Consider the following 23537-nt stretch of genomic DNA (forward strand, 5'->3'; position numbering starts at 1 on the left):
TCACACACTTGACACTTGCTAGCTGTGTGACCCCTGGGCAACGTCACTTAACTCTCATTGCCCCCACCAAAAAAAAAAAAAAAAAGCCAGTTTTATATTTGATCCTGGAGCTAGTAGGGAGCCACAGGAGCTTACACAAGAGGCATGACAGGGCAAGATCTGTCCTTTAAGAAAGATCTGGGGGCAGCTAGGTGGCACAGTGGATAGAGCACTGGCTCTGGAGTCGGGGGGTACCTGAGTTCAAATCCGGCCCTCAGACACTTAACACTAACAAGCTGTATGATCCTGGGCAAGTCACTTAACCCCAATTGCCTCACTAAAAAAAAAAAAAAAAAGATCTGTTTGGTAGATGAGTGGAGATTGGATTAGAGTGAGAAGGATTTGAGGCAAGGACTATGGCGTATAGTCCACCATGAGGTCGTGTGTTATACGGGAGGGTGGTGACAATGTCAGAAGAGAAGGGGACGCATATACAAGGTGTTAGGAAGGGGAAATTGACAGAACTTGGCAACAGATGGAATGGATATGGAGGGGAGGTGGTGAGGAGAGTTGAATTGCAGGTGATATCCAGGTTTCAAATCTGGGCGGCTGAGAGAGATGTCGGTACTTTCCACTACAGTAGGGAAGTTTGGGAGTTAGGGAGGCTTTGGAGGGAGAGATGAGTTCAGCTTTGGACATGTTGAATTAAGATGTTTATGAAGCATCCAGTTCCAGATAATAGGCAGTTTGCAGGTGTGAGTCTGGAGTTTAAGAGATGGGCTGGATAAATAGATCTGAAAAATCATTTGCATAGAGTGATAATTGAATCCATGGGAGCTGCTTATTAGATCCTTAGTGAAATAGGTAGAAAGAGAAGAGAAGAGAGCCTTTAGGATCACCTCCGGTAACCAGATGTGACCTGGATAAAGGACCCCTCAAAGGATACTAGAAGGGGGTGGTCATATAGGTAGGAGGAACACTAGGAGAGAGTGGTATCCAGAAAACCTAGAGAGAAGGCACTATCAAGAAGATGGTGATCGGGGGCAGCTAGGTGGCACCAGTGGATAAAGCACTGCCTTGGATTGGATTCAGGAGGACCTGAGTTCAAATCCGGCCTCAGACACTTGACACTTATCTAGCTGTGTGACCCTGGTGCAAGTCACTTAACCCCAATTGCCTCACCAAAGAAAAAAAAGAAAAGAAGATGGTGATCAGTAGGGTCAAAGGCTACAGAGAAGTCAAGAAGGATAAGGATTGAAAAAAGGGGCGGCTAGGTGGTGTAGTGGATAGAGCAGCAGTCCTCGAGTCAGGACCTGAGTTCAAATCCAGCCTCAGATACTTACTAACTGTGTGGAACTCTGGCAGTTGTTTATCCTCGCCGAAAAAGAAAAGTGTGGCAATCAATAGAACCTTATAACTTTGGGGAGCAGGTTTCAGTTTAAAAGAATAAGAAAGTCGAAGCATCCGCTGTAGATAGCTTTCTCAAGGAGTTCACGTACCAAAACAGAAGAAAAAGGGGATGACAGCTGAAGGGGATGGGTGGATGGGCAGGTGAATGAGTGGATGGAGTGAGGGATTTTTGCAGATAAGGAGACATGGGTGATTTTAGGCAGTAGGGAAGCAGCCAGGAGATAGATGAATGAGAGTAGAGATGATAGAAGGGACGATCAGCTGGGGAAATGGGATAAAATGGGATCACTCGTACATGTAGAAGGGTTTGTTTTGGCAAGAAGGGCCACCTCCTCATGTGAGACAAGGGTAAAGGAACAGATAGTGACAGAAGACATCTATGTGATAGGAGATGAGGAAGTGGGGAAAAGAGGGAGTTTTTCAGTGAAATAGGAGGTAGCTAGGTGGTGCAGTGGATAAAGCACCAGCCCGGGATTCAGGAGGACCTGAGTTTAAATCCAGCCTCAGACACTTAACATTAGCTGTGTGACCCTGGGCAAGTCACTTAACCCTTAATGCCCTGCCAAAAAAAAAAAAAAGAAAAGAAATAGGAGGCCAGGTTCTCAGCTGGGAGAGTGGGGCTGGGCAGAGCTATGAAAGGTTTGAGGAGGGATGATAAGGTGTTGAAGAGCTGCTGTGGTTCGTAAGATGGTGAGTCAATGAAGGAATCATAAAAGGAATACCTCGCTGCTTTTGGTGATGGCCCTGTTGGGATTGAGTAACGTAAATCTGGAACCAGTCAGTGTGGTTTTGTGATTTTCTCTGGCTTTATTCAGTAGCAATGAATGGGAACAAAGGCAGGGCATGGTGTGAATAAACTAGGCTGGGCCTGCGGTGAGCAAGTAGGTAATGGACTTGAGTAGAGGATGATGTTGAGTTGACCTTGTTCACCAAGGGGTCTAGGTGGGAAGGGAGGAGAATGTAGTCAGTGCCAGGTCAGTGATGACCTGGGAAAGAAGGGCGGAGGGATTGGAAGTCTTGATGAGGGTGAAAAACAGGGGTGTTAGGGTTGTTGTTAGAGGAAATGAGACTCTCAAATTTACAGATGAGAAAACTGAGGCTCATTTGATGTGACTTGTCCCCCAAACTGGGGCCCAAACTTGGGCCTTGACTTTCAGACTAGGGCTGTGTCCTACCAGGTTGGAACTCCAAGGAAACCGTCTTTAAAAACTTGATAGTAGATCCAAGGGTAAAGAACAGAGGGAATCTTGGCCTTGGATCCTAAGATCTTCATCCTCTTTGAACTGCCTGCTTCCAGCCTAATCACCAGGGCCTGCTGGGACAGGCAGGTTCCTCCTCAGATTAAAGTTAGCCCGGGTCCAGTTTTCCCCTCCCCAGCTACGTCACACAGCCTGGCGCTCCCTACCACTGGGGATGTCGTCATGGAGGCAAAAGTGGTTTCTAGGTGATGAGCTCTTTCCCAGAGGCTCATTCCAACCTTTTCACCAAAAGAGTGAGCCCTGTTGCACTTGCGAGCCTGTGGTGTTTTCCACACAGTGACTGTGGGCCCACTGGGGTTACCGCAGGTGTTTGGGGTATTTCCCATCCAGCCTCACCTCTCCTCTCCTCACCCTAGCCCCAGACAGAGACATCCTCCTTGGTTCTGTCCCCCTCTGTCTTTTCTTCCGTGCAGGACTGATGGGCTCAGTAAGCCAGGGCAGGCTTCATCTGTGGTCTCCTGACTGCAGGTGGCACCTCCTAACTCCAGAAACCAGTGTCTTTGGTCACCAAGGAGAAGGGGAGGGTAAAACCCCTCTCTGAGGAAAGGCCAAAGGGATGGATCACAAATGCCTTGGATCCAGAGTCAGGAAACACAGTTTGAAATCTGGGCACTGCTATACACTTCTTTTCTGGGCCTCGGTTTCCTCCTCTGTAATGTGAGGAGCGGCTGGACTCACTGACTCCAAGGTTCACCCCGGTTCCAGATCTATGACATCTGGTCCTTTGTTGCTTTCCTTATAAGTGATCTCATCCTCTGCATGTGATAAATTCAGAGGATCAGGAGAGGGGGAAATGAACTAAGAAAAGGACCTGAGAAGAGATCGTTTCATCTACATAGCAATAGACAGATTTGTGCAGGCTGTTGGCCTTACCTGGCTTCCAGTGAGGATGATGATGGTGGTGGTGGTGATAAAGATGCTGAGGATGAAGATGATGATATAGAAAATGAAGAAGATGAAGATTACGATGATGAAGAAGATGGTGATCATAAATTGCAGCCCTTTAAGGTTTAACGAATGCTTGATATATTTTTGACTCATTTGATCTCAGAGCAACCCCATGAAGTAGGTACCGTTCTTACCCCCATTTTATGGAGAAAAAAACTGAACCATAGAGGTGTCACTCAGGAAAAACTGAGTTCGAATTCTGCTTCAGACTCAGTTTTTCCTCACTCCAACTCAGCAAGACAGTTCAAAGGCTACTTCCTGCAGAAAGCCTTTCATGATCTCCCCCAGAAGCTAGGCAGTGCCATGGAGAGCATGCTAAGCTTGATGTCAGGATGACCTGAGTTCAAATCCAGCCTCAAATACTGTCTCTGTGACCCTTTAAACTCGTTTGCCTCAGTTTCCTCATCTGTAAAATGAAGATAACAGTACCACTTATCTCCCAGGGTTGCTTTAAGGATCAAACGAGATGATTGTAAAGCACTTGGCGCAGTGCCCGGCACATAGTAGGTACTTTAGAAAAATGTTAGCTGTTCTTGCCATTCCTTGTAAGATTAGCTTCCACTTATTCTGTACTTACTTTGTATGTTCTAATTTGTATACATTGTTTCCCTCATTAAATTATAAGTTTTTCGAAGGCAGGGACCATTTTTTTCCAATTTCTTTGCCTGGAATCTTGATGTAACTTTTGCTTAATTCTGGCTTTTGTGAAGTTTTTTGGAGTTGGCTAACCCAAACCCGTGTTCCAGAAGTCCCTAGTCTAAATAACTATGCAGAGACTTAACTGGGGTAGAATAAGTTGTATGTTGTCCAGGGGTCCCATAAACCTTGTGGCTTACATCAAGAGTACATACACAGGGGGCAGCTAGGTGGTGCAGTGGATAGAGCACTGGCCCTGGATTCAGGAGGACCTGAGTTCAAATCCAGCCTTAGACACTTGACACTTACTAGCTGTGTGACCCTGGGCAAGTCACTTAACCCTCATTGCCCCGCAAAAAAAAAGAGTACATACACATACCCCAAAAAACCAAAAACAAAAATAAAAGAGTACATACACAGTGGGACAGCTAGGTGGCACAATGGATAGAACACGGGCCCTGGAGTCAGGAGGACCTGAGCTCAATTCCAGCCTCAGACACTTGACACTTACTAGCTGTGTGACCCTGGGCAAGTCACTTAACCCCAACTGCCTCACCAAAAAACAAAACAAAACAAAACAAAAAAGAGTACATACACAGGGGGCAGCTAGGTGGTGTAGTGGATAAAGCACTGGCCCTGAATTCAGGAGGACCTGAGCTCAAATCCGGCCTCAGACACTCAACACTTACTAGCTGTGTGACCCTAGGCAAGTCACTTAACCCTCATTGTCCTGCCAAAAAAAAAAAAAGAGAGAGAGAATACATACACAGGGGCAGCTAGGTAGTGAAGTGGATAGGGCACCAGCCCTGGATTCAGGAGGACCTGAGTTTAAATCTGGCTTCAGACACTTGACACTCACTAGCTGTGTGACTCTGGGCAAGTCACTTAACACCAATTGCCTCACCCAAAAAAAAAAAAAATTTTTTAAAGCATACATACACACCAATCTTCATCCCCTCCCAAAGAGCTAAGTCTCTACATAATTATGAGGGTGAGTTGAGTAGTTCAAAGTCCCTCCAGCCCTGGGAACATCTCCCTTTCTATTTTATGTTTTTTTTCTCTTCCCTTTTGTTTTTTGTCTGAGGCCAAATTTGAACTCAGGTCCTCCTGAATCCAGGGCCAGTGCTCTATCCACTGTGCCACCTAGCTGCCCCCCATTTGTTTTTAAATTTTCTCTTTTTTTGAACCTAATCCACAAACAGGATCATTGCGGTACACAAAGAAGTAAAAAAAAAAAAGAGGCTTATATGTGAAACTGTGAACTCTTATCATGTTTGGGAGATCAGGTGTGGGTTTATTCAATTCAACATGGTCATAGAAAAGTCACCATTTGCTTTGCCTTCTGGAGTTTGTTTCCTTTGGAATCAGCCCTTTTCCTGATATCCCTCTTCTCCTTCCTTTCCCAGTGGCATTGGCCAGGTGTCCTGGCCAGGTGCTGGAGCTGCTTAGCACAGATGACCATTTCACAGTCAGGAGTGATGGAACGGTCCTGGTGAAACATCCAGTGTCCCTGCAGGACGAGAGGACTTTCTCCATCTCTGCCAGAGACTCGCGTGGCCAGGAATCCTCTGTCATTGTGACCGTAATTAGAGGGCAGACGCCCTCTGCTGAGGTAATAGGAGCACTCTCTTTAGATAGTAAGGACCTAGTGTTTGAGTTGTAGGGTGGGGATATATCTGAGCTCTGATTGGCTCTCAGCAGGATGGGCAAGTGGGAAGAGCAGCTAGGCAGAACATTCACTAGAGGGCTACGCTTAGAGTCACTAGCTTTGTGACCCTGGGCAAGTCACTTAGCCCTTAACAATTGTGTCAGGACCAAGTTCTGCCTTGTAGGTGAATAAGCAGGCAAACGTTACTTTCAGTTCTTTCTCTGTTTGTTTTTTCTTCTTCCTCATCCCTGACCTTTGGTCTTAGTCTTGGCAAGAGAATTCCAGGTCAGAACACCCTGTATCTCTGGAGAGCTGGCCTTCCATGATCCTCTGGGCTTCATGAATCTTGCTAAAAAACAAAAACAAAACAAAAAACAGACTCTGCAGCCAACATGACTGGAGTTATTTGGCCCAGGAGCCCAGAATCCCCTACTATAAACCAGATCTTGGTCGAGGAAGTTGGCCAGACAGAATCTACTTCCACTTTGGCATTTTGGAGTAACGGATTTCCAGTTATCTGGGTTTAGATGCCCTCAAGTCACTCTTTAATATTCTTCTTATTTATTTATTTATTTTGGGGTGAGGCAATTGGGGTTAAGTGACTTGCCCAGGGTCACACAGCTAATAAGTGTTAAGTGTCTGAGGCCGGATTTGAACTCAGGTACTCCTGACTTCAGGGCTGATGCTCTATCCACTGCGCCACCTAGCTGTCCCACTCAAGTCACTCTTAAAGCTTCCAAGATCACTCTGCCTCATCCACTACTACTACTACCACCACCACCACCACCTGACTGGCTAGCATTTATAAAGTGCCTACTATGTACCAGGCACTGAGCTAAGCACTTTACAATTATTATCTCATTTGATCCTTACAGATCTGGAAGGTGGGTGCTGTTATCACCCCCATTTTGTAGATGAAGAAATTGAGGCAAACAGAGGCTAAATGACTAGAAAAGGTTATTATGCAAGTAACTGTGGATCTTCTGAGTTCCTGTCAGAGCTAGAAGGGACCTTAGAGAATGTCAGAGTCACGTAGGCCTTTAGAACAGAGGATGTCCGAGGTTGGGGGGCAGTAGGGTAAGGGAGATGGGGGCCTTAGAATATATAATGTTAGAGGAGAGGACCTTAGAACATAGAATGTTAGAGGGGAGGACCTTAGAACATGGAATGTCAGAGCTGGGAGGGACCCTAGAATAAAGAATGTCGAAGCTGGGAGAGATCTTAGAACACAGATACTCTGTAAGATGAGAATAATATTTCTGGACCCTCTTCAACTACCTCTTGGAACTGTTGAGAATAAATTGAATGACTTGTACCTTTCAGAAAAAAACCCTAGTGTCTTTGAAAAAGGTCTATGGTTCTCACTGTCTTGGGGAGTATTTTGTTTGGGAGAAGATGAGAAACTAGCCTGCCAAGCCCTGTCTTTTTCCCAAAACCCATGTGAGGCAGTTAGGTGGCACAGGTGGATAAAGTGCTGGCCCTGGATTTCAGGAGGACCTGAGTTCAAATCCAGCCTCAGACACTTGACACTTACTAGCTGTGTGGACCCTGGGCAGGTCGACTTAACCCCAATTGCCTCACCAAAAAAAAAAAAAAGAACACAAAAAAAACCCCATGTGAATGCATAACCACCATACCTGTTTACCCTCTTTTTCCAGCTACTTTCATGTCTATAGTAAAGAATCTTTGCCTCTTCTCTTAGGGAAGCCAGGAGCTGAAGTCTTCCTCATCCAGACACATTCTACGGAGGCGGAAGAGGGAATGGGTTGTACCTCCCATATCTGTATCTGAAAATGAGAAGGGTTCTTACCCCAAGAAGCTGAATCAGGTATAGCTCTACCTTCTATGACGATGCTTGAGGCAGCTGGGTCTCTGACCCCCTCCCTGCTCCTCATCCCATTTCTCCCATGATTTTTAACTCCTCTGTTGGGTCTCTATTTGGAAAGCTTTTTGCTCCTTGTAGCATGGAGATTATGAGGATGTGATGTAGCAACATCTGCTAAAAACATCGTTCTTGGGTTTTTGTGGCTCAGTGTTATGTGCAGGTGATTGGGGGGCAGCAATTTAGTCTGATCGTAATAAGCCTTAATGGTTGAGCTCTCCAGGATATTTTGAGTTCTCTATTTGTAGTAAGTGGGGGCAGCTAGGTGACCCAGTGGGTAGAGCACCAGCCCTGGATTCAGGAGGACCTGAGTTCAAATCTGGCCTTGGACACTTGACACTTACTAGCTGTGTGACGCTGGCCAAGTCACTCAACCCTCATTGTATGCAAAAAAACCAAAACAAAACAAATATTTGGTAGTAAGTATGGGAGTTTGTTATCTGTTGATCCACAAAAGACAGAGAGTTTCTGATGGATTGGTTTAAGGGCACCAGGTCACACTTTGCTAGGGATTTGGGCAGATGCTGAATTTTTCCCATCTGCAATGATGTATTACCGTGCCTCACCCATGAGTCCATTCTTGATTTGTGGCCATTCTATAGGTTCCATCCAGAGGTATACCACATTGGGTTACAATAGACACAGCTGTTATGTATGCCTGTTTGGGGCCTTGATAGTGGCTCAGAAAAGTGATGTTTCTTTGTTCCAAAAAGGATGTCTATAGAGCTTGATCATATGTTAAAAGAAAGTCTATCCATCTCTCATCTTTCTCCTTTTTGCTAAGGATGTGAGTGACTTTCTACAGCTGCCTGAGGTTGTTGGGCCCTGTTCTCATTTCATTGATACCATACGAATTGTTTTTATCAGTTGTTATATCATAGTTGCCAATATCCTTTCATAAAGGGAGTTTTCTTACAAGGAGTCCCCCATGTCAGTGAAATGGGAGGTCCTGTGAATAATAATGATGACAGTAATTGATGATGTTATTACTATTATTAAGGCAGTTGTGGCTAGTGGATAGAGTGCTCACTTTGAAGTCAAGGGACCTGCCTTTGACCTTTCTAGCCATATGCCCCAAGGCCAGTCACTTCACTTGCACCACTCTAAGGTAGTTTGTTGGAAGATGGTGGAGTATTAGAATCTAGAGGAGCCCAGCTCCCCCACAAACATTCCAGAAAAATTTTTAAACAGTTAAAATAGGAATATGGAGAATCAACTGTAGGCTCCTCTTCCACTCAGCCCAAGGCTGCGCAGAAGGATGGCTGAAATCCTGCAAAAGCTCAGAAATAGAGGAAGGAAGTTTTGTGTCAACTGGAGAAGAGGCTCCAAGCAGAGCCTCGCAGTGAGCGGCAAAGGCTCCAGGAAGAGCTTGATTTGGGGAAAGCCCTGTAGCCTAGTGGTGGAGATGAAGGCCCCAGACAGAGCCTGACTTAGAGAGTGTAGTCCAGATCCCTGTGGCAAAAGGCAGACACAGGTAGAGCCCAGCATAGGGTAAGCCCTAGAGTTCTATGGCAAGAGCCCAGTGAGAGAGTAGCCACAAGGGCTTGTATAGGTCATTAGGGTGAGAAGGCCCCAGGCAGAGGTCAGTGAAGAAGCAGATCTAAGCCCCATAACAAGGGAGGGGCTGCCTGATGTGTGAGTGGTCTGGGAGACCTTGGAACAGCCAGAGAAAAAGACCTCAGTGGCAGGGCCACCTGGAGCCCTGAACTACAAAAGAATAAAGACCCCAGGGACCATCCAGGCAGTCTGGGCTTGACGCCCACCACAGGAAGCAGGCCCAAATAATTCCTGCAGAAAGTGGGAGGGTCGGGGCAGCTACGTGGCGCAGTGGATGGAGCACCGTGGCGCAGTGGATGGAGCACCGGCCCTGTATTCAGGAGTACCTGAGTTCAAATCCGGCCTCATCACCTTAACACTTACTAGCTGTGTGACCCTGGGAAAGTCACTTAACCCCAACTGCCTCACTAAAAAAAAAAAAAAAACAAAGAAGAAGAAAGGGAGGGTCAAACTCCTCAAGACCAGGCAGGATTCTACTCCTTCTGTTCTGGCATTGGGAAATGGAGCTTTGGTCCAGTGCTCTGAGACTAATGAGATGAGTAAAGCAAAGAAACCTTCTACCCAGAGAGACCAAAGGGGAAAACCTTGAAGGGAGTGGTTCTGTAGCAAGTACGAGAGAGCTTCAGAGAAAAAATGCCCAGCCCACCAGGATTACAAGAGTACCTGGAAGAAATGAAATGAAGTACAAAATGGATTTGCAACGAAAAAGTGACAAGGAGAATTGATACCAGAGATCAGATGGTGAGAAACCTTATTCACCTGAGTGCCCTGACAAAGTGAGCCAAATAGAAAACAATTCAATGAGATGAGAATGTTTTTAAATTGAAAAATGGCAGGGGGGGGGCGGTTTGTGGAAAAAAATGTAAGAACGATAATATTGAGAACAATTAAGTTAGAAATGGATTAAGGAGGGGGCAGCTAGGTGGCACAGTGGATAGAACACCGGCCCTGGAGTCAGGAGGACCTGAGTTCAAATCCGGCCTCAGACACTTAACACTTACTAGCTGTGTGACCCTGGGCAAGTCACTTAACCCCAATTGCCTCACTAAAAAAAAAAAGAAAGAAATGGATTAAGGAAAGGTAATATAAGAATTATTAGACTGTCTGAAAATCACGACCCAAAAAACAAAAAGCTTGGATGCCATATTTTGAGAAATCATAGATGAAAACTTCCTGGCACTCTTAGAATGGGTGGAAAATTTTTAAAATAGAATCAGCTAGACACCCCTAAAATACCCCCCCCACATGAAAAACTCCCATTAAGTGTCATAGCCAAAATCCACAGCTTCCCGGCAAAGGAAAATGCTACCAGCAGCCAAAAAAAAAATTTTTTTTAATTAAAACATTTAAGTACCAATGAGCCACAGTAGGATCACACAAGATTGGGGACTGCCACAGGAAACAGAGGAGAACTTGGAGTTGTTGTTTTTGTTTGTCCTTTGTTCCAAAGAGGACCATGATGTCAGGATGATGTCATGACTTGCACTGAATTTGGATTTAAGTGAGTGAGAGCTGTGAACCAACCTCACTCTCTTCCAGAACCATCTAGTACAGTGGCAAGATATATTCCGGATGCCTGGAGATGGCCCTGGATGTTTAAGGCTATTGGGTTAAGTGACTTGCCCAGGGTCACACAGCTAGTTAAATGTCTGAGGTGAGATTTAAACTCGGGTCCTCTTAACTTCAGGGCTAGTGCTCTATCCAACAGTGCCACCTAGCTGCCACCCTAAAAACTTGATATATGATAACTCCAAAAGGAGAATGATATAAAGGTTTATAACCAATAATAAACTATATGGCAAGACTAAATCTCCTATAGGGGGAAATGGACCTTTAATGAAATTTAACATTTCCAAATGAAAACACAGAATAGTGTATACTTATGTTCAGTTGGAAGGTACTTTGTGGGGATAAATTGACTGCATGCTAATAGGAAGATAAGAAACATCTCTTGCTAGAACCCTATAGGTTCATAAGGGGGGTATTTTTCTTAAATTATTTCTAGACATTCTGTCTTCAAGTTCACTATGTTTTGTGGTATGACAATAATAGCTTCTTTTTTAAAAGTACTACTTTTTTCTTCTCATCTTCAAGATTGTCTTTCACTTCTATGTATTCACACTTTCAATCAGTTATTTTCTCTTTTTGTTTCTTTTGGTGAAACTTTCACCATGGATTTAGTTTTTCTATTCCTATTCAGATTTATGCCTTCCCAGCAGAAATATTCCTGTTTTCACAATTCTTATTTATTTATTTTTAACCACACGGAAACATTCTGCTATGGTTTCATACTTTCTTGGGAATCCATGGGAACTCATGTTTCATCAGGTGTTGATTCATTGTCCTTGGTCTTGCAAAATTTATTCTTAAACGTCTATATTCTTTTTTTTTAGTGAGGCAATTGGGGGTTAAGTGACTTTCCCAGGGTCACACAGCTAGTGTCAAGTGTCTGAGGCCAGATTTGAACTCAGGTCCTCCTGAATCCAGGGCCGGTGCTCTATCCACTGCGCCACCTAGCTGCCCCTAAATGTCTATATTCTTATCTGATCTAGAAGCCATATTTCCTTCTGGTATTTCTATCTTCTCTGTTGGGTTATCTGCTTATGTTCAAGTCTTTATTTGAATTTTCTTCCTCCTGAGATTTTTGGTAATTTCAGTCTTTCCCCTCCTATTTTCCCTTATTGCTCACTTTTTGACTCCCTCTTATTTGATGGTAGTTTCCCTGGGGGCTGGATCTCAAAGCTCTCTCATCCTCCTTTTATGCTTGGAAATTCACAGATCACTAGTCTTGGTCTCTGCCTGAAGTGCCTTCTGGGGGTACAGAATTTTCCACAGCTAGATGTTGGGTTCTTTCCCTCAGGCTTAATGGGGTCCTTTCCCTTCCCCTTTCCCAATTTTTTGCTCCCTAAACTTTTTCCTACTAAGCCACGATATTGTCTCCACTGTCTTGTCCAAGATTTAATATTTTTGGGGTACTTTGGGGTCCCTTTTTTCCAGCATCATTTGTGTTTGCATGAATCGCCAGAAGGGAGTCGAAGTCAGATAATTTGAAAAGTTTAGGGAGATTTTGGTTTTTGTCTTGGATATATGCCTCTGGGAAGTTCTCTCTATTTTTGGTTGTCAAGATGACAAATACCTGCTTCAGTAGTCTTAGGCAGGATGTCACCAAGCACCACAAATCTCTTCTTTTTCTAACCATTACTAGATGACTGGAAGACTTAACAGTATCGGCGACTACCTAGTTTCAACATTTCAGGAAAGTGCCCCAAATATTTTTTAGGTCATCTATTATAAACTGTTCCTCTCCCTCTGTGTAGCTTTCCATCTACTTTCTTTTTAAAAAAAATTATTAGTAATTAATTTTCCCCATCTTCATGTAAAAAGAAATTCTACAATCATCCCCCAAATTTACTCTGTCCCCCCCAATTCTCTGCAGAGTTCTTTTGTGGCACAGATTGCTGCTACACCATTGTCACAGCTTGGAAGAGGTCATCTTTCCCTTAGGGACTTTCAAGATGCTGGAGGGAAAGGGTGTAGAGCTGAGTTCTGTTGCCTCTGAGTCAACTTGTGCAGGCTAGAGTGTGGGCAGCTGGGGATGGGTGCTGAATCAGGAATTATAAGGATCATTGGGCCTTTACTGTTGTTAAGTTCTTTGCATTTTTGCTTTGTTTTTGTTCTGAGAATCCTAAATGTGGAGATTGCTTTATCTCTTGTGCATAGTTCCTATTTGGAGAGTTTGTGAGTGACTGGGAAAAAAAAATGTCTGGTCTGCTATCTTATTGGTTATGTGACCTGGAAGTGTCCTCTGGGGGAGTTTTGTTTTATGTTAATGGCCTAAAAAGAAGATAGAAATGGAAGGGATAGTGGATATACTGGGGAAGAAGGAAGAGGAAGGAGAGAAAAATCACCATCCCATAATAGAGGTGCATAAGGTGAAGAATATTTAAATGTGAGAGAAAGGATGGAAAGAATGTGAATCTTAGAATCTCACATCTGTCTGAACTAGGTAAAGGAGATGAAACACAATTACATACATACACATATATATACAAATATAAATAGGTTTCAGTATTGAAATACAGTTACACTCAGGGCAGCTAGGGGTGCAGTGGATAGAGCACCGGCCCTTGATTCAGGAGGACCTGAGTTTAAATCTGGCCTCAAACAATAACACTTACTAGCTGTGTGACCCTGGGCAAGTCATTTAACTCCAATTGCCTCATCAAAAAAAACAAACAACAACAACAAAAAAAAGAAATACATTACACTCAAAGAAAAATTGGGTGTCAGAGGCAAGGAAGGCAGATAGAGGGGGGTGGGGAGGAATATTTAAGAGGATAGTCATAAACAAAGTAAACTCAAATGTTGGGAATAGAATGTGAAGGGGTGTTGTTAAGAGAAGTGAAGAAGGGGTCGTAGGATGAGGGGCAGGGCAAGGGGAAGAGAAGAGCTGCAACTGAAGAAGGAAGCCTTTCCATTTCAGTTTCTAGATCACAAGTGTCAGGCAAACTCCCTCTCTTTACCATGTTATTTGTAAAGAAGAAGTTGGGGAGCAAAAGAGGAGAAAAGATGAGATGAAAGGATGGGACAGATTGGGTATACTACATAGAAAAAATAATGAACTTAGCAACCCAGTGTTAGATAAGTGCAAAGGACCCCCAGGCACGAGGCTGAAAACTCACTATTTGACAAAAATTGCTATGGAACAAAACTGGAAAACTACCTGGCAGAATTTAGGTATAGACTAAGATCTCCACCACATATCAAGATAAATGCCAAATGTATACAGGATTTAGATGTAAAAAGAGATATCATAAGCAAATTAGAAGAGGGGGGAAGAAATTACCTTTCAAATCTATGGATAAGGGAAGAAGAAATTATCGCAGAAGATAAAATGGACAATTTTGATTACATAAGATTAGAAAGGTTTTACCTAAATAAAACTAATGCAGTTAATATTGGAAAAGAAACTGGTAACTGGGGGAAAATCTTTGCAGCAAATTTCTCTGATATGTCTCACAGTCAAAATATAAAAGGAACTGATTCAGATTTACAAGAATAGGAGTTATTACCCAATAGATAGACACATGGTCAAAATATGAACAGGCCATTTAAAAAAAAAGGAAATCCAACTTACTAACAGTAATATGAAAATGTTTCAAACCACTAATAATTAGAGAATTACAAATTAATTCTATTCTAAGGTTCTATCTCACGTCCATTAGACTGACAAAAATGACCAAAAAGGAAATAATAATATACTGGAGGGGCTTCAAGAAAAAAGGCACACTAATGCCCTACTAATAGAGATGGTAATTGATCCAGCAGTTCTATAAAGCGCCACCCCCCATCATAGAACTATAGTCTTCCATCAGGATGTTTCTCATATCTGAGACTCTACAACTTAAACTCCCTTAAAACCAGATTTACCCAGAACTATGACTAAAAATTTACTGGGCATTCATATCCTTTGACTCAGAGCTTATACCCTAAAGAGTTCAAAGTGGTTACACCTGATCTTTTAGTAGTAGCAAATAACTTGAAACTAAAGGGGTGCCCATCAATTGTGAAATAGCTGAACATATTCTGCTATCTGAATGTACTGGAATATTATTGCATTATTAAGAAATGATGAAAGGGGTGACATAAGAGATCCTGGTAAGACTTATCTGCTGATACAGGGAAGGAACAATTTATACAATGGCAACCTTTTAAAGGAAAAAAACTGAAGATTTTAGAATTCTGATCCAGTGTAGTGATAAATTATGGGTCCAAAGGTTGACGCTGAAGCGTGCTACCCACTAGGGAAAGGTCTGGGGTCTGGAACTGTTTCTGTTTAGTTTCTCTCCAGGTTCTGACACATACTAAGTCTGTGGCTGCCATTAGGGTGGTTTTTGTGTTTTGGGGGGGTTCGCAAGGCAATTAGGGTTAAGTGACCCCACCCAGGGTCACATAGCCAGCAAGTGTCAAGCATCTGAGGCTGGACCTGAACTCAGCTCCTCCTGAATCCAGGGCCGGTGTCCTTTCCACTGTGCCACCTAGCTGTCCCTTACCATTAGGTTGTTGAGGTTTTCTTAGCCTCAGTTTCCTCATCTTTAAAATGGGCATAATAACACTCGGTTGGTAAACCTTTCAGTACTATTGATGGAGTTGTGACCTCTCCTGCCTCCCACCCCTTTCAACTTCTCTTTTGCTTCCAGCTCAAATCTAACAAGGACCAGGCCACCAAGATCTTCTATAGCATCACAGGACCAGGGGCCGATAGCCCCTGAAGGGGTCTTCACCATCGAGAAGGAGACAGGATGGTTGCTGGTGAATCAGCCACTGGACCGGGAGAAAATCGCTAAGTATGAGGTAGGTTACCTGGTGGATCTCAAAAAGGCCCCCACGCAGAGAATGGAAATGAAGAGTTACTGAATGGGAGACGCTTGGAATCTGTATCCTGGCCCAAGGGCCGATTCTAGACAAACTTCCCTACTTCCTGTTGCCAGTACACAGTATTCCATCTCTTCACCCCATGCCTTTGCTTATGCATGAAATACCTTCCTTCCTCATGACTACCTTTTAGAACCCTTTGTTCTTTCAAGTCTCAGTTCATGTGCCACCTGCTACACGAAGCCTTCCCAGTTGCCAGTGATCTTCCACTTCCCACCATAAATCACTTTGTATTTACTATTTATATCTTTTTAAATTGTCCATGGTATTGTCCACCTACCATCCCCTGAAAAAAAAATGTAAAATCCTTGAGAACAAAGATAATTTTCTTATATCTGTGGAATAACAAATGATCAATAAATACTTGTTGAAATGAATTTATTACAATTTCAGTCTTAGGAACAGAGCAGGAATTGTCAAACTTTTGGTGTCAGAACAGACCCGTTTTATACTCTTAAAAATTATGGAGAAACCCCCCACCAAGACCTTTTATTTATGTGGGTTATATCTGTGAGTATTGACTATATTAGAAATTAAAAGTCTTAGTATTATGATGAAAATAATACTTACAGACTCACCCCCAAAAGGGTTTCAGGGACCCCTATTCCCAGACCACTCTTGAAGAATACTGGATTTAAGAATGAGAGAATGGGGGGCAGCTAGGTGGCACAGTGGATAAAGCACCGGCCCTGGATTCAGGAGGACCTGAGCTCAAATCTGGCCTCAGACACTTGACACTTACTAGCTGTGTGACCCTGGGGCAAGTCACTTAACCCCCACTGCCTTGCTAAAAAAAAAAAAGAATGGAAGAGCCCTTAGTGACCATCTAGTCTAGTGTCCTTATTTTCTAGAAGAGGAAGTGACATTGTTCTCTTCTTTCCCTCCAGCTGTTTGGCCATGCAGTGTCTGAGAATGGTGCCTCCGTGGAGGAGCCCATGAACATCTCCATTTTTGTGATTGACCAGAATGACAACAAGCCCCAGTTCACCCAGGAGGTCTTTAGGGGGAGTGTCACCGAAGGAGCCATGCCTGGTAAGAGAGAGATGGGGAGAGAAACAGTAACCTACCCTTGGTCCAACTTGGCGGTGCCAGTGATTGGAATGGTATTCCCTGCTTGGAAGTAGGGAGACAGAACTCTATGGAAGGGTCTGGGGACAGAAAATTGTCCATAGTAGTCTGTTCTCTCACTCCACCCCCAGTTGGATCATTTACCAACCTAAGATATGGCATCAGAACCTGCTCTTTCTCCCCCAGGGACCTCTGTGATGCAGGTATTGGCCACGGATGCAGATGATCCCAACACCCACAACGGAGAAGTCAATTACTTCATCCTGGACCAGAATCCCAAGGAGCCTCATGACCACATGTTTACCATTCACCGAGAGACAGGGGCCATTAGTGTCATCGCCAGTGGCTTGGACAGAGAGGTCAGTCAGTCATGGTGGCTCTGGACTTTTAAACTCATCAGCAACCTAGATGTGCATTGACTGCCCTGCTGGGAAAGGAGGGAATTTATGCCGTGACCTTATTATTATTTCCTAAATTCTTTAGGCATTCTGAGGGGGAAATGGGGGTTGCTTAACTTAGATCCCTGATGGCCTAATTAGTCTGTAGCTAAAGGCACCCTCTTCATCTTTGGGAAAGGAAGCAGTGAAATGAATGCATATGGTATTTTCCCCTTCAGCATTCAATCCCCCACCACACCCTCACTGAGTCATTACCATATCACACCTCAATTCCTAGGCTTGTCCCAAATGAATGACTAGATGTAATTGCTCTGAGAATACTATTGCCCATCTGTCTCCCAAGACTGACCAGAAACTAATGGTCAGTCTGTTTTGGGGGCAGGTCCAGGATGAACTGCTTCTCATGCCTAGGTCAATCCTTGTTCAGAGGAGAGGAGAAGCCATGAGCACAGCTCTTGCTGGGGTGTGAAGGCTGTGACCATAAGGAACCAGGATTGGGGAAGGAGGGTGGTGTGGAGGGGTAGTAAGGTTATATCCCTGTTCTGGGTTTGGCTCAGCCCAGGGGAGGGCACAGGGAGAAAAGTGAGAGGTAGACCCTGGTGGGACTCGTATTTTTTTCTATACTTAACCAAATCCCTAGAGGGATAGTGAAGTGACACCAGACAAGCTGTGGTGGTATAGCCTAGGGCTAAGAGGGAGCCTAGTACAGTGCACAGGGCATGGGATTTGGTATCAGGACCTGAGTTTGAATAATAGATGCAAAATCTAACCAACAGAGGGAAGGCACTAGCATTATGGGAGTTTGAGAAGGACTTCTTATATATGATGGGATTTTAGCTGAGACTTAAAGAATCAGGAGCCAGGAGGCAGTGATGGGGACAGAGAGAGGTGGATGGGAGGGAGACAGTTCCAATACGGAGCTCATCCAGAGAAAAGGGTGCTAATAGTCAGCGAGATGAAATATCATTATTTAAGGAAGAGCGAATGTCACTAGATGTATAGAGTACATGGATGCAGTAAGGAGTAGAGGGTGAGTCACTCTATTTCTATGGTCCTCAGTTTCCAAATGTGTAATTGACGGCGAGTTGGACTTTATGTCCCATGCGGCCCTTCCCAGCTCTAAGCCTCTAAGAGCCCTGTGAGAGTGTCCTCTACCCACAGCGTGGAGGTTGGATTCTTTCCCTTCCCTTTTCTCCCCCAACAGAGGGTGACTGAGTACACCCTGACCATCCAGGCTGCAGACATGGAAGGACAAGGCCTAACCACCACCGCATCAGCTGTGGTAGAGATTTTGGACGGCAACGATAACGCACCAGTGTTTGACCCCAAGAAGGTAACATCCTTCCTTCCTCCCCAGTCCCCTTCTTGAGCACAGTTCTAGCATCTTTGTGTCCATATAGTGGGCAATGCAGTCTAGGGCTTGGTTTTGGATCCCAATTCTGCTATTTGTGACCAGCGTGACCTTGGACAAGTCACTTCCCCCCCTCCCCTCCGGGCTTCATTTTCCTTATTTGTAAAAGGAAGGACTCAGACCTAATGATCACTAATGTAAAGCCTAGGAGTAACACCTATGAAAATATCTATGGCTCATTCCGAGCTAAGGACCTTGAAGCTCCTGACTCCTACACCAGATTCCTCTTGGGACACAAAGTGGTGTGTAGTCATGGATAGAGTGAATGGGCTTGGAGTTAGGAAGACCTTGGTTTCAATCCTACCTCAGACATTTCCCATTTATGTGACCCTGGGCAAATCACTGAACCTCTGCCTCAGTTTCCTTTATAAAATAAAGGGTTTGGTCTTGATGGCTTCTAAGGTTCCTTGCATTTCTATGCCTAGGATCCTTCATATTGCTTCTAATGTCAAGGAGATGCTATTATATATACCAGCCCTTCGTTTGCAACTCCACTCCCTCTTTTGTCTTATACTTTGTACTTCAGCTGGGAATGGGGGGAAAGGCCAAAGTTAACCAGAGAGCAGGCCTCAGATTCCCAACAATAGGCATCAAAGACTCTTGGCATTCCAGATCAATGGCCCCTCCCACCATAGTAGTGTCTGTATCCCTCAGGAATTCAGGCCCTTTGTGGCTCCTTCCTGGTGTGGTGGAGGGAACAAGGGTTCAAAAGATTGAGATCGGAACAAGAGAAGTGTCTTCCTCATGGGGTGAAGGAGGGGGGGTGTCGGGGTGAAGGGGGGGGTGTCAAGGTGGGAGGTGGAAGAGGCTACACTTGGTTCATCAAGGAGCGTGGCCAGTCTGGCTCTAAAACTACTCCAAACTCCTTGCTCTTGGCAGTATATAGCTGAGGTGCCTGAGAACAAGGTTGGGGTGGAAGTTCAAAGGTTGACTGTGACAGACTTGGATGCTCCCAACACACCAGCCTGGAGAGCAGTTTACCATATCACACAAGGAGATGAGGGGGGCCACTTCACCATAACTACGGACCCAGAGAACAACCAGGGCATCTTAACCACCAAGAAGGTAAGCGTGCCTGGTATGGAGCAGCCAAGGTTTGAAGTGTTTTCCCCACACAAAGCCGGGGGAACTTGTCTTCAGCCCAGTCACCAAGGAGTGTGATTTTTAGATATTTTTCTGGTGCTTTACAAAAAAAAAAAATCTCTGCACTAGATATGAAAAGACACTTCTCTTTTCTCTTCCTTTCAGAGTTGAGGGTTTATGGGTATACAATGTTGGAATGTATAAGATTTTTTTTCTGTACTGATTGGTTTAGCTGATTTTTTTTCTCTTCTGCTTTTAATATATATGCATGTATTTATACACATATATGTTTAAAATCTATTATAAGGAATGGCTCTCTGGGAAGGAGAGAGGGAGGGTTACAAGAGAAATGTGGGAGAGGTAAAAAATAAAAGACATCCATAAAAATCTTTTCTAAAAAAAATTCCCTGACTGATATATCAGAAAATAAAGGTGATATAAAAACAAAAATAAAAAAAAACCCCACCACCTCATAAGTTCCTTCAGAGTAAGGTTCCTTTCATTTTTTCTCTTGGATTCCTAGTGCCTAGAAGTATGCAGTAGGTGCTTAATAAATGTTTGTCGAATCCAAAATAAATTTGTCTAGGCTAGTAGTTCTCCATCTAGTCTGTGAGGACCTTACACATGTTCGTCCTAGGGAGAATCATGGGAGCTTTGGGGAGCAAAGAGAAAATATTAGCAGGGACCTCTAGGATCTAGTAGTCTCAATGATGCAATTGCTCTCCTTCCTTCCCCACCCCACCCCCCCACCCCCAAGCAAAGAGCGCTGGCCAAGGTGTACCTGTGACTAGTCTTGGCAGGGAAAAAAAATGTCAGAAGGTACCTCTCTGGATAAGGACCTTTTCTTTCTCCCTTCAGGGCTTGGACTTTGAGACCAAGAACCAGTTCGTTCTTTCCGTCATGGTGTCCAATGAGGCTCCTTTTGCGTTGAAGCTGCCCACGTCCACAGCCACGGTCACGGTGCATGTGGTGGATGTGAATGAAGCACCCGTCTTCTTTCCATCCACTAAAGTAGTAGAAGTCCATGAGGGTCTGAGTACGGGGGAGAAACTCTTCACCTACACTGCCCAGGACCCTGACCGACAACAAAATCAGAAGCTCAGGTATCCCAGAATTAACCTTTGCCCAAAGCCTGGTGCTGTCAGCTTCCACCCCTAGGACAGCACATGTTCCTTGGACAGCACCCAGCCCCATTTCTGTCTTGCCAGCTCCTGCTGGGGAAGGGAATAGAATGTCCTAGGCATCTTGGGTTAGCGTTTAAAACCTTTCATGCCCTGGCCCCAGCCTCCCTCTCTCCATACTTCTTTCCCATGACTCTCCCTTTCACACACTGTGGTTTCAACAAACTGACTTGCTTGCTATTGTCCTTGTACAAAAGGCACCTGATAAATGCTTCTTCATTCATTTCTTCAATCATGACATTCCATGTCCCCTTGCACAGGCTGTCCCCATGTCTAGAATTCTTCCTTTGTCACTTCTACCTCTTGGGATCCCTAGGTCCATGTAAGGTTCAAATCCTATGTGCTGCCTTATCTGATTTTCCCCCATCCCCACTCCAAAATTACTTCCACTCCCATTCCCCGTTGTGATTTAAATGGCTGCCCAAAACACCTTCTCCCAGTGCATTCAGATCACCAATTTATAATCTCAGAGAATATCCTAAGGACACTCAGAAGTTAAGTGATGGGTCCAGGATCACACAGCCAATATGTGTCAAAGATAGGATTTGAACCCTGCTCTTCCTGATACTAAGTATCTACCCAATTTATATCTACTTATATTTGTACATGTTGTTTGTTCCCTTTCTCCCCAGCCCTCCCTGAGGGCTGGCACTGTTGGCCATTTTTATTTTTGTAACCCTAATTCAGTGTTTGTCACATAGTAAATGCTTAATAAGAGCATAATGCCCACCCATTAGACTATAAGGTCCTTGAGGTCAAGAACTAATTTTGCTTTTCTTTGTAATAAAAGCTAGGTGGGGCAGTGGATAAAGCACCGGCCCTGGAGTCAGGTAGACCTGAGTTCAAATTCAGCCTCAGACACTTGACACTTACTAGCTGTGTGACCTTGGGCAAGTCACTTAACCTTCATTGCCCCGCAAAAAAAAAAAGAAAAGGGGGAAAAAAAGAGCTTAACACTGTGCCTAGCACTGGTGCTTAGTAAATGCTTTGTTGACTTGACATACTAAATGTTAGTTGGAATAGAATTGAGCTGAATCAAATCTCTGAAGTAGGGGGGCAGCTAGGTGGCTCAGTGAATAAAGCACCAGCCCTGGATTCAGGAGGACCTGAGTTCAAATTCGGCCTCAGATACTTGACACTTATTAGCTGTGTGACGCTGGGCAAGTCACTTAACCCTCATTGCCCAGCCCCCCCAAAAAAATCTCTGAAGTAACTTTGCTTTTATCTGTGTCCCCTCCCTTGGGGGTAGGTCGCATAAAGCTGCTAGGTGTGAGAGGGCATGGCATTTGGAAAGGTTGTGGTTTTTGGTCTCTTTCCATCGGATTGTCTAGGCAGGGCTATGGTTCTTTGCCCCTCCTTCACTCTCAAACAACCAAGTAGCAAGAAGTGCCCTCCAGAAATATTCTCTTACCTACCTTTATGCTTTCATTTTCCAGCTATCAGATTGTGAGTGACCCTGCAGAGTGGATAGTGATTCATCCAGAGAATGGAGATATCATCTCTAAGGGTGTCCTAGACCGGGAAGATGAGCAGTTTGTCACCAATAATACCTACAAGGTCATAGTCTTGGCCACTGATGATGGTAAGAATTCCCAGCCAGATAAACAGAATTCATTCTCATTCTTTCTCTCTCCCTCTCCTTCTCTCCCTCCCCCTCTTTCCCTCCCTCTCCCTCTCTCTCCCCATCTTCCTCCCTCCCTCCCCTCCCCCTTCTCTCTTTGTTTCTCTAAAATAAGCATACAGTAAGAAAATGGGGATTCTGCATCAGTAAACAATTCCCAATGATCAGTTTAGTGTCTGTTCATAAGTGGGGCTGTCATCTAGGATTATTGAGTGTTTCCAAAGTTTGGTTTTTTTATTCCAAGGTTGTATAGCAGTGTTGGAGGTGTGGCAGTTGCTTATGCTAAGGTTAGCATGATCTTCTCCTCACTGATCATCCCAGTATTCCAGTAGAGTTAGCTCTTGATCTCATAAGTGCTGAAGTAAGGATAAGGGGAGGGTATTTAAGGACCTGAGAGATGCCAATGGTGGGGAGGGATGGGGAGGAACATTCCCCTAGCACTCCTTCTGGAAGCACATCCCTGGCAACTAGAGCCCAAACTCAACTCATTATTGAACTAAGTAGGAAGATGAATTGGCCCCCAGGCATAGAATATTAAAAGTCACTCGTGTATGTGTGTGGATCATTGTAACCAGGAAACCCTCCGGCCACGGGCACTGGTACCCTCCTTCTGACTCTCATGGACGTGAATGACCACGGCCCCATCCCAGAGCCTCGCCAAATCACCGTCTGCAACCAGAACACTGTGCCCCAGGTGCTGAACATCACGGACAAGGACCTGCCCCCCCATACCACCCCCTTCCGGGCCCAGCTCACTCACGATTCTGACATTTACTGGAACGCAGAAATGAATGAGAGAGGTAAGGTAACTTGATGACCTGGACTGACACAGAAGCTGTTGTCAGTGATGTCTGCAGGGAGGTCATATCCATTGCTAGAGCTCGCTAGGCCCCCAGCCCAGAGTGGCAGGAAGCATTTTCCTCCCACAACAGGTACTTTCTATCTCTAAAACCTTGCGTTCATCACTTGACTTTTGAGTCTCTGCATCTTTGAAATGGGAATAGTAATACTTGTGTTACCT

General features: G+C 44.5%; 1 protein-coding gene and 1 long non-coding RNA gene across 2 annotated transcripts in view; one reads left to right on the plus strand and one right to left on the minus strand.

The window, feature by feature from the left end:
* Positions 1-23537, plus strand: part of CDH3 (cadherin 3) — a 51422-nt gene that overhangs the window by 23141 nt on the left and 4744 nt on the right. The window contains 11 exon segments of the mRNA XM_043990009.1: positions 5639-5844; positions 7583-7708; positions 15520-15584; positions 15586-15673; positions 16642-16786; positions 17009-17181; positions 18425-18553; positions 19511-19696; positions 20573-20817; positions 22332-22477; positions 23092-23316. Coding sequence (XP_043845944.1) covers positions 5639-5844; positions 7583-7708; positions 15520-15584; positions 15586-15673; positions 16642-16786; positions 17009-17181; positions 18425-18553; positions 19511-19696; positions 20573-20817; positions 22332-22477; positions 23092-23316 — 1734 coding nt within the window.
* On the minus strand, positions 5785-20807 carry LOC122744500. Its single transcript, XR_006355084.1, has 3 exons — positions 20538-20807; positions 7518-7667; positions 5785-6229 (listed from the first exon to the last, which is right to left on the minus strand). It is a non-coding gene; the product is annotated as an uncharacterized LOC122744500 (long non-coding RNA).

Source organism: Dromiciops gliroides, chromosome 2 (genome assembly GCF_019393635.1).
Source record: "Dromiciops gliroides isolate mDroGli1 chromosome 2, mDroGli1.pri, whole genome shotgun sequence".
NCBI classification, from domain to species: Eukaryota; Metazoa; Chordata; class Mammalia; order Microbiotheria; family Microbiotheriidae; genus Dromiciops; species Dromiciops gliroides.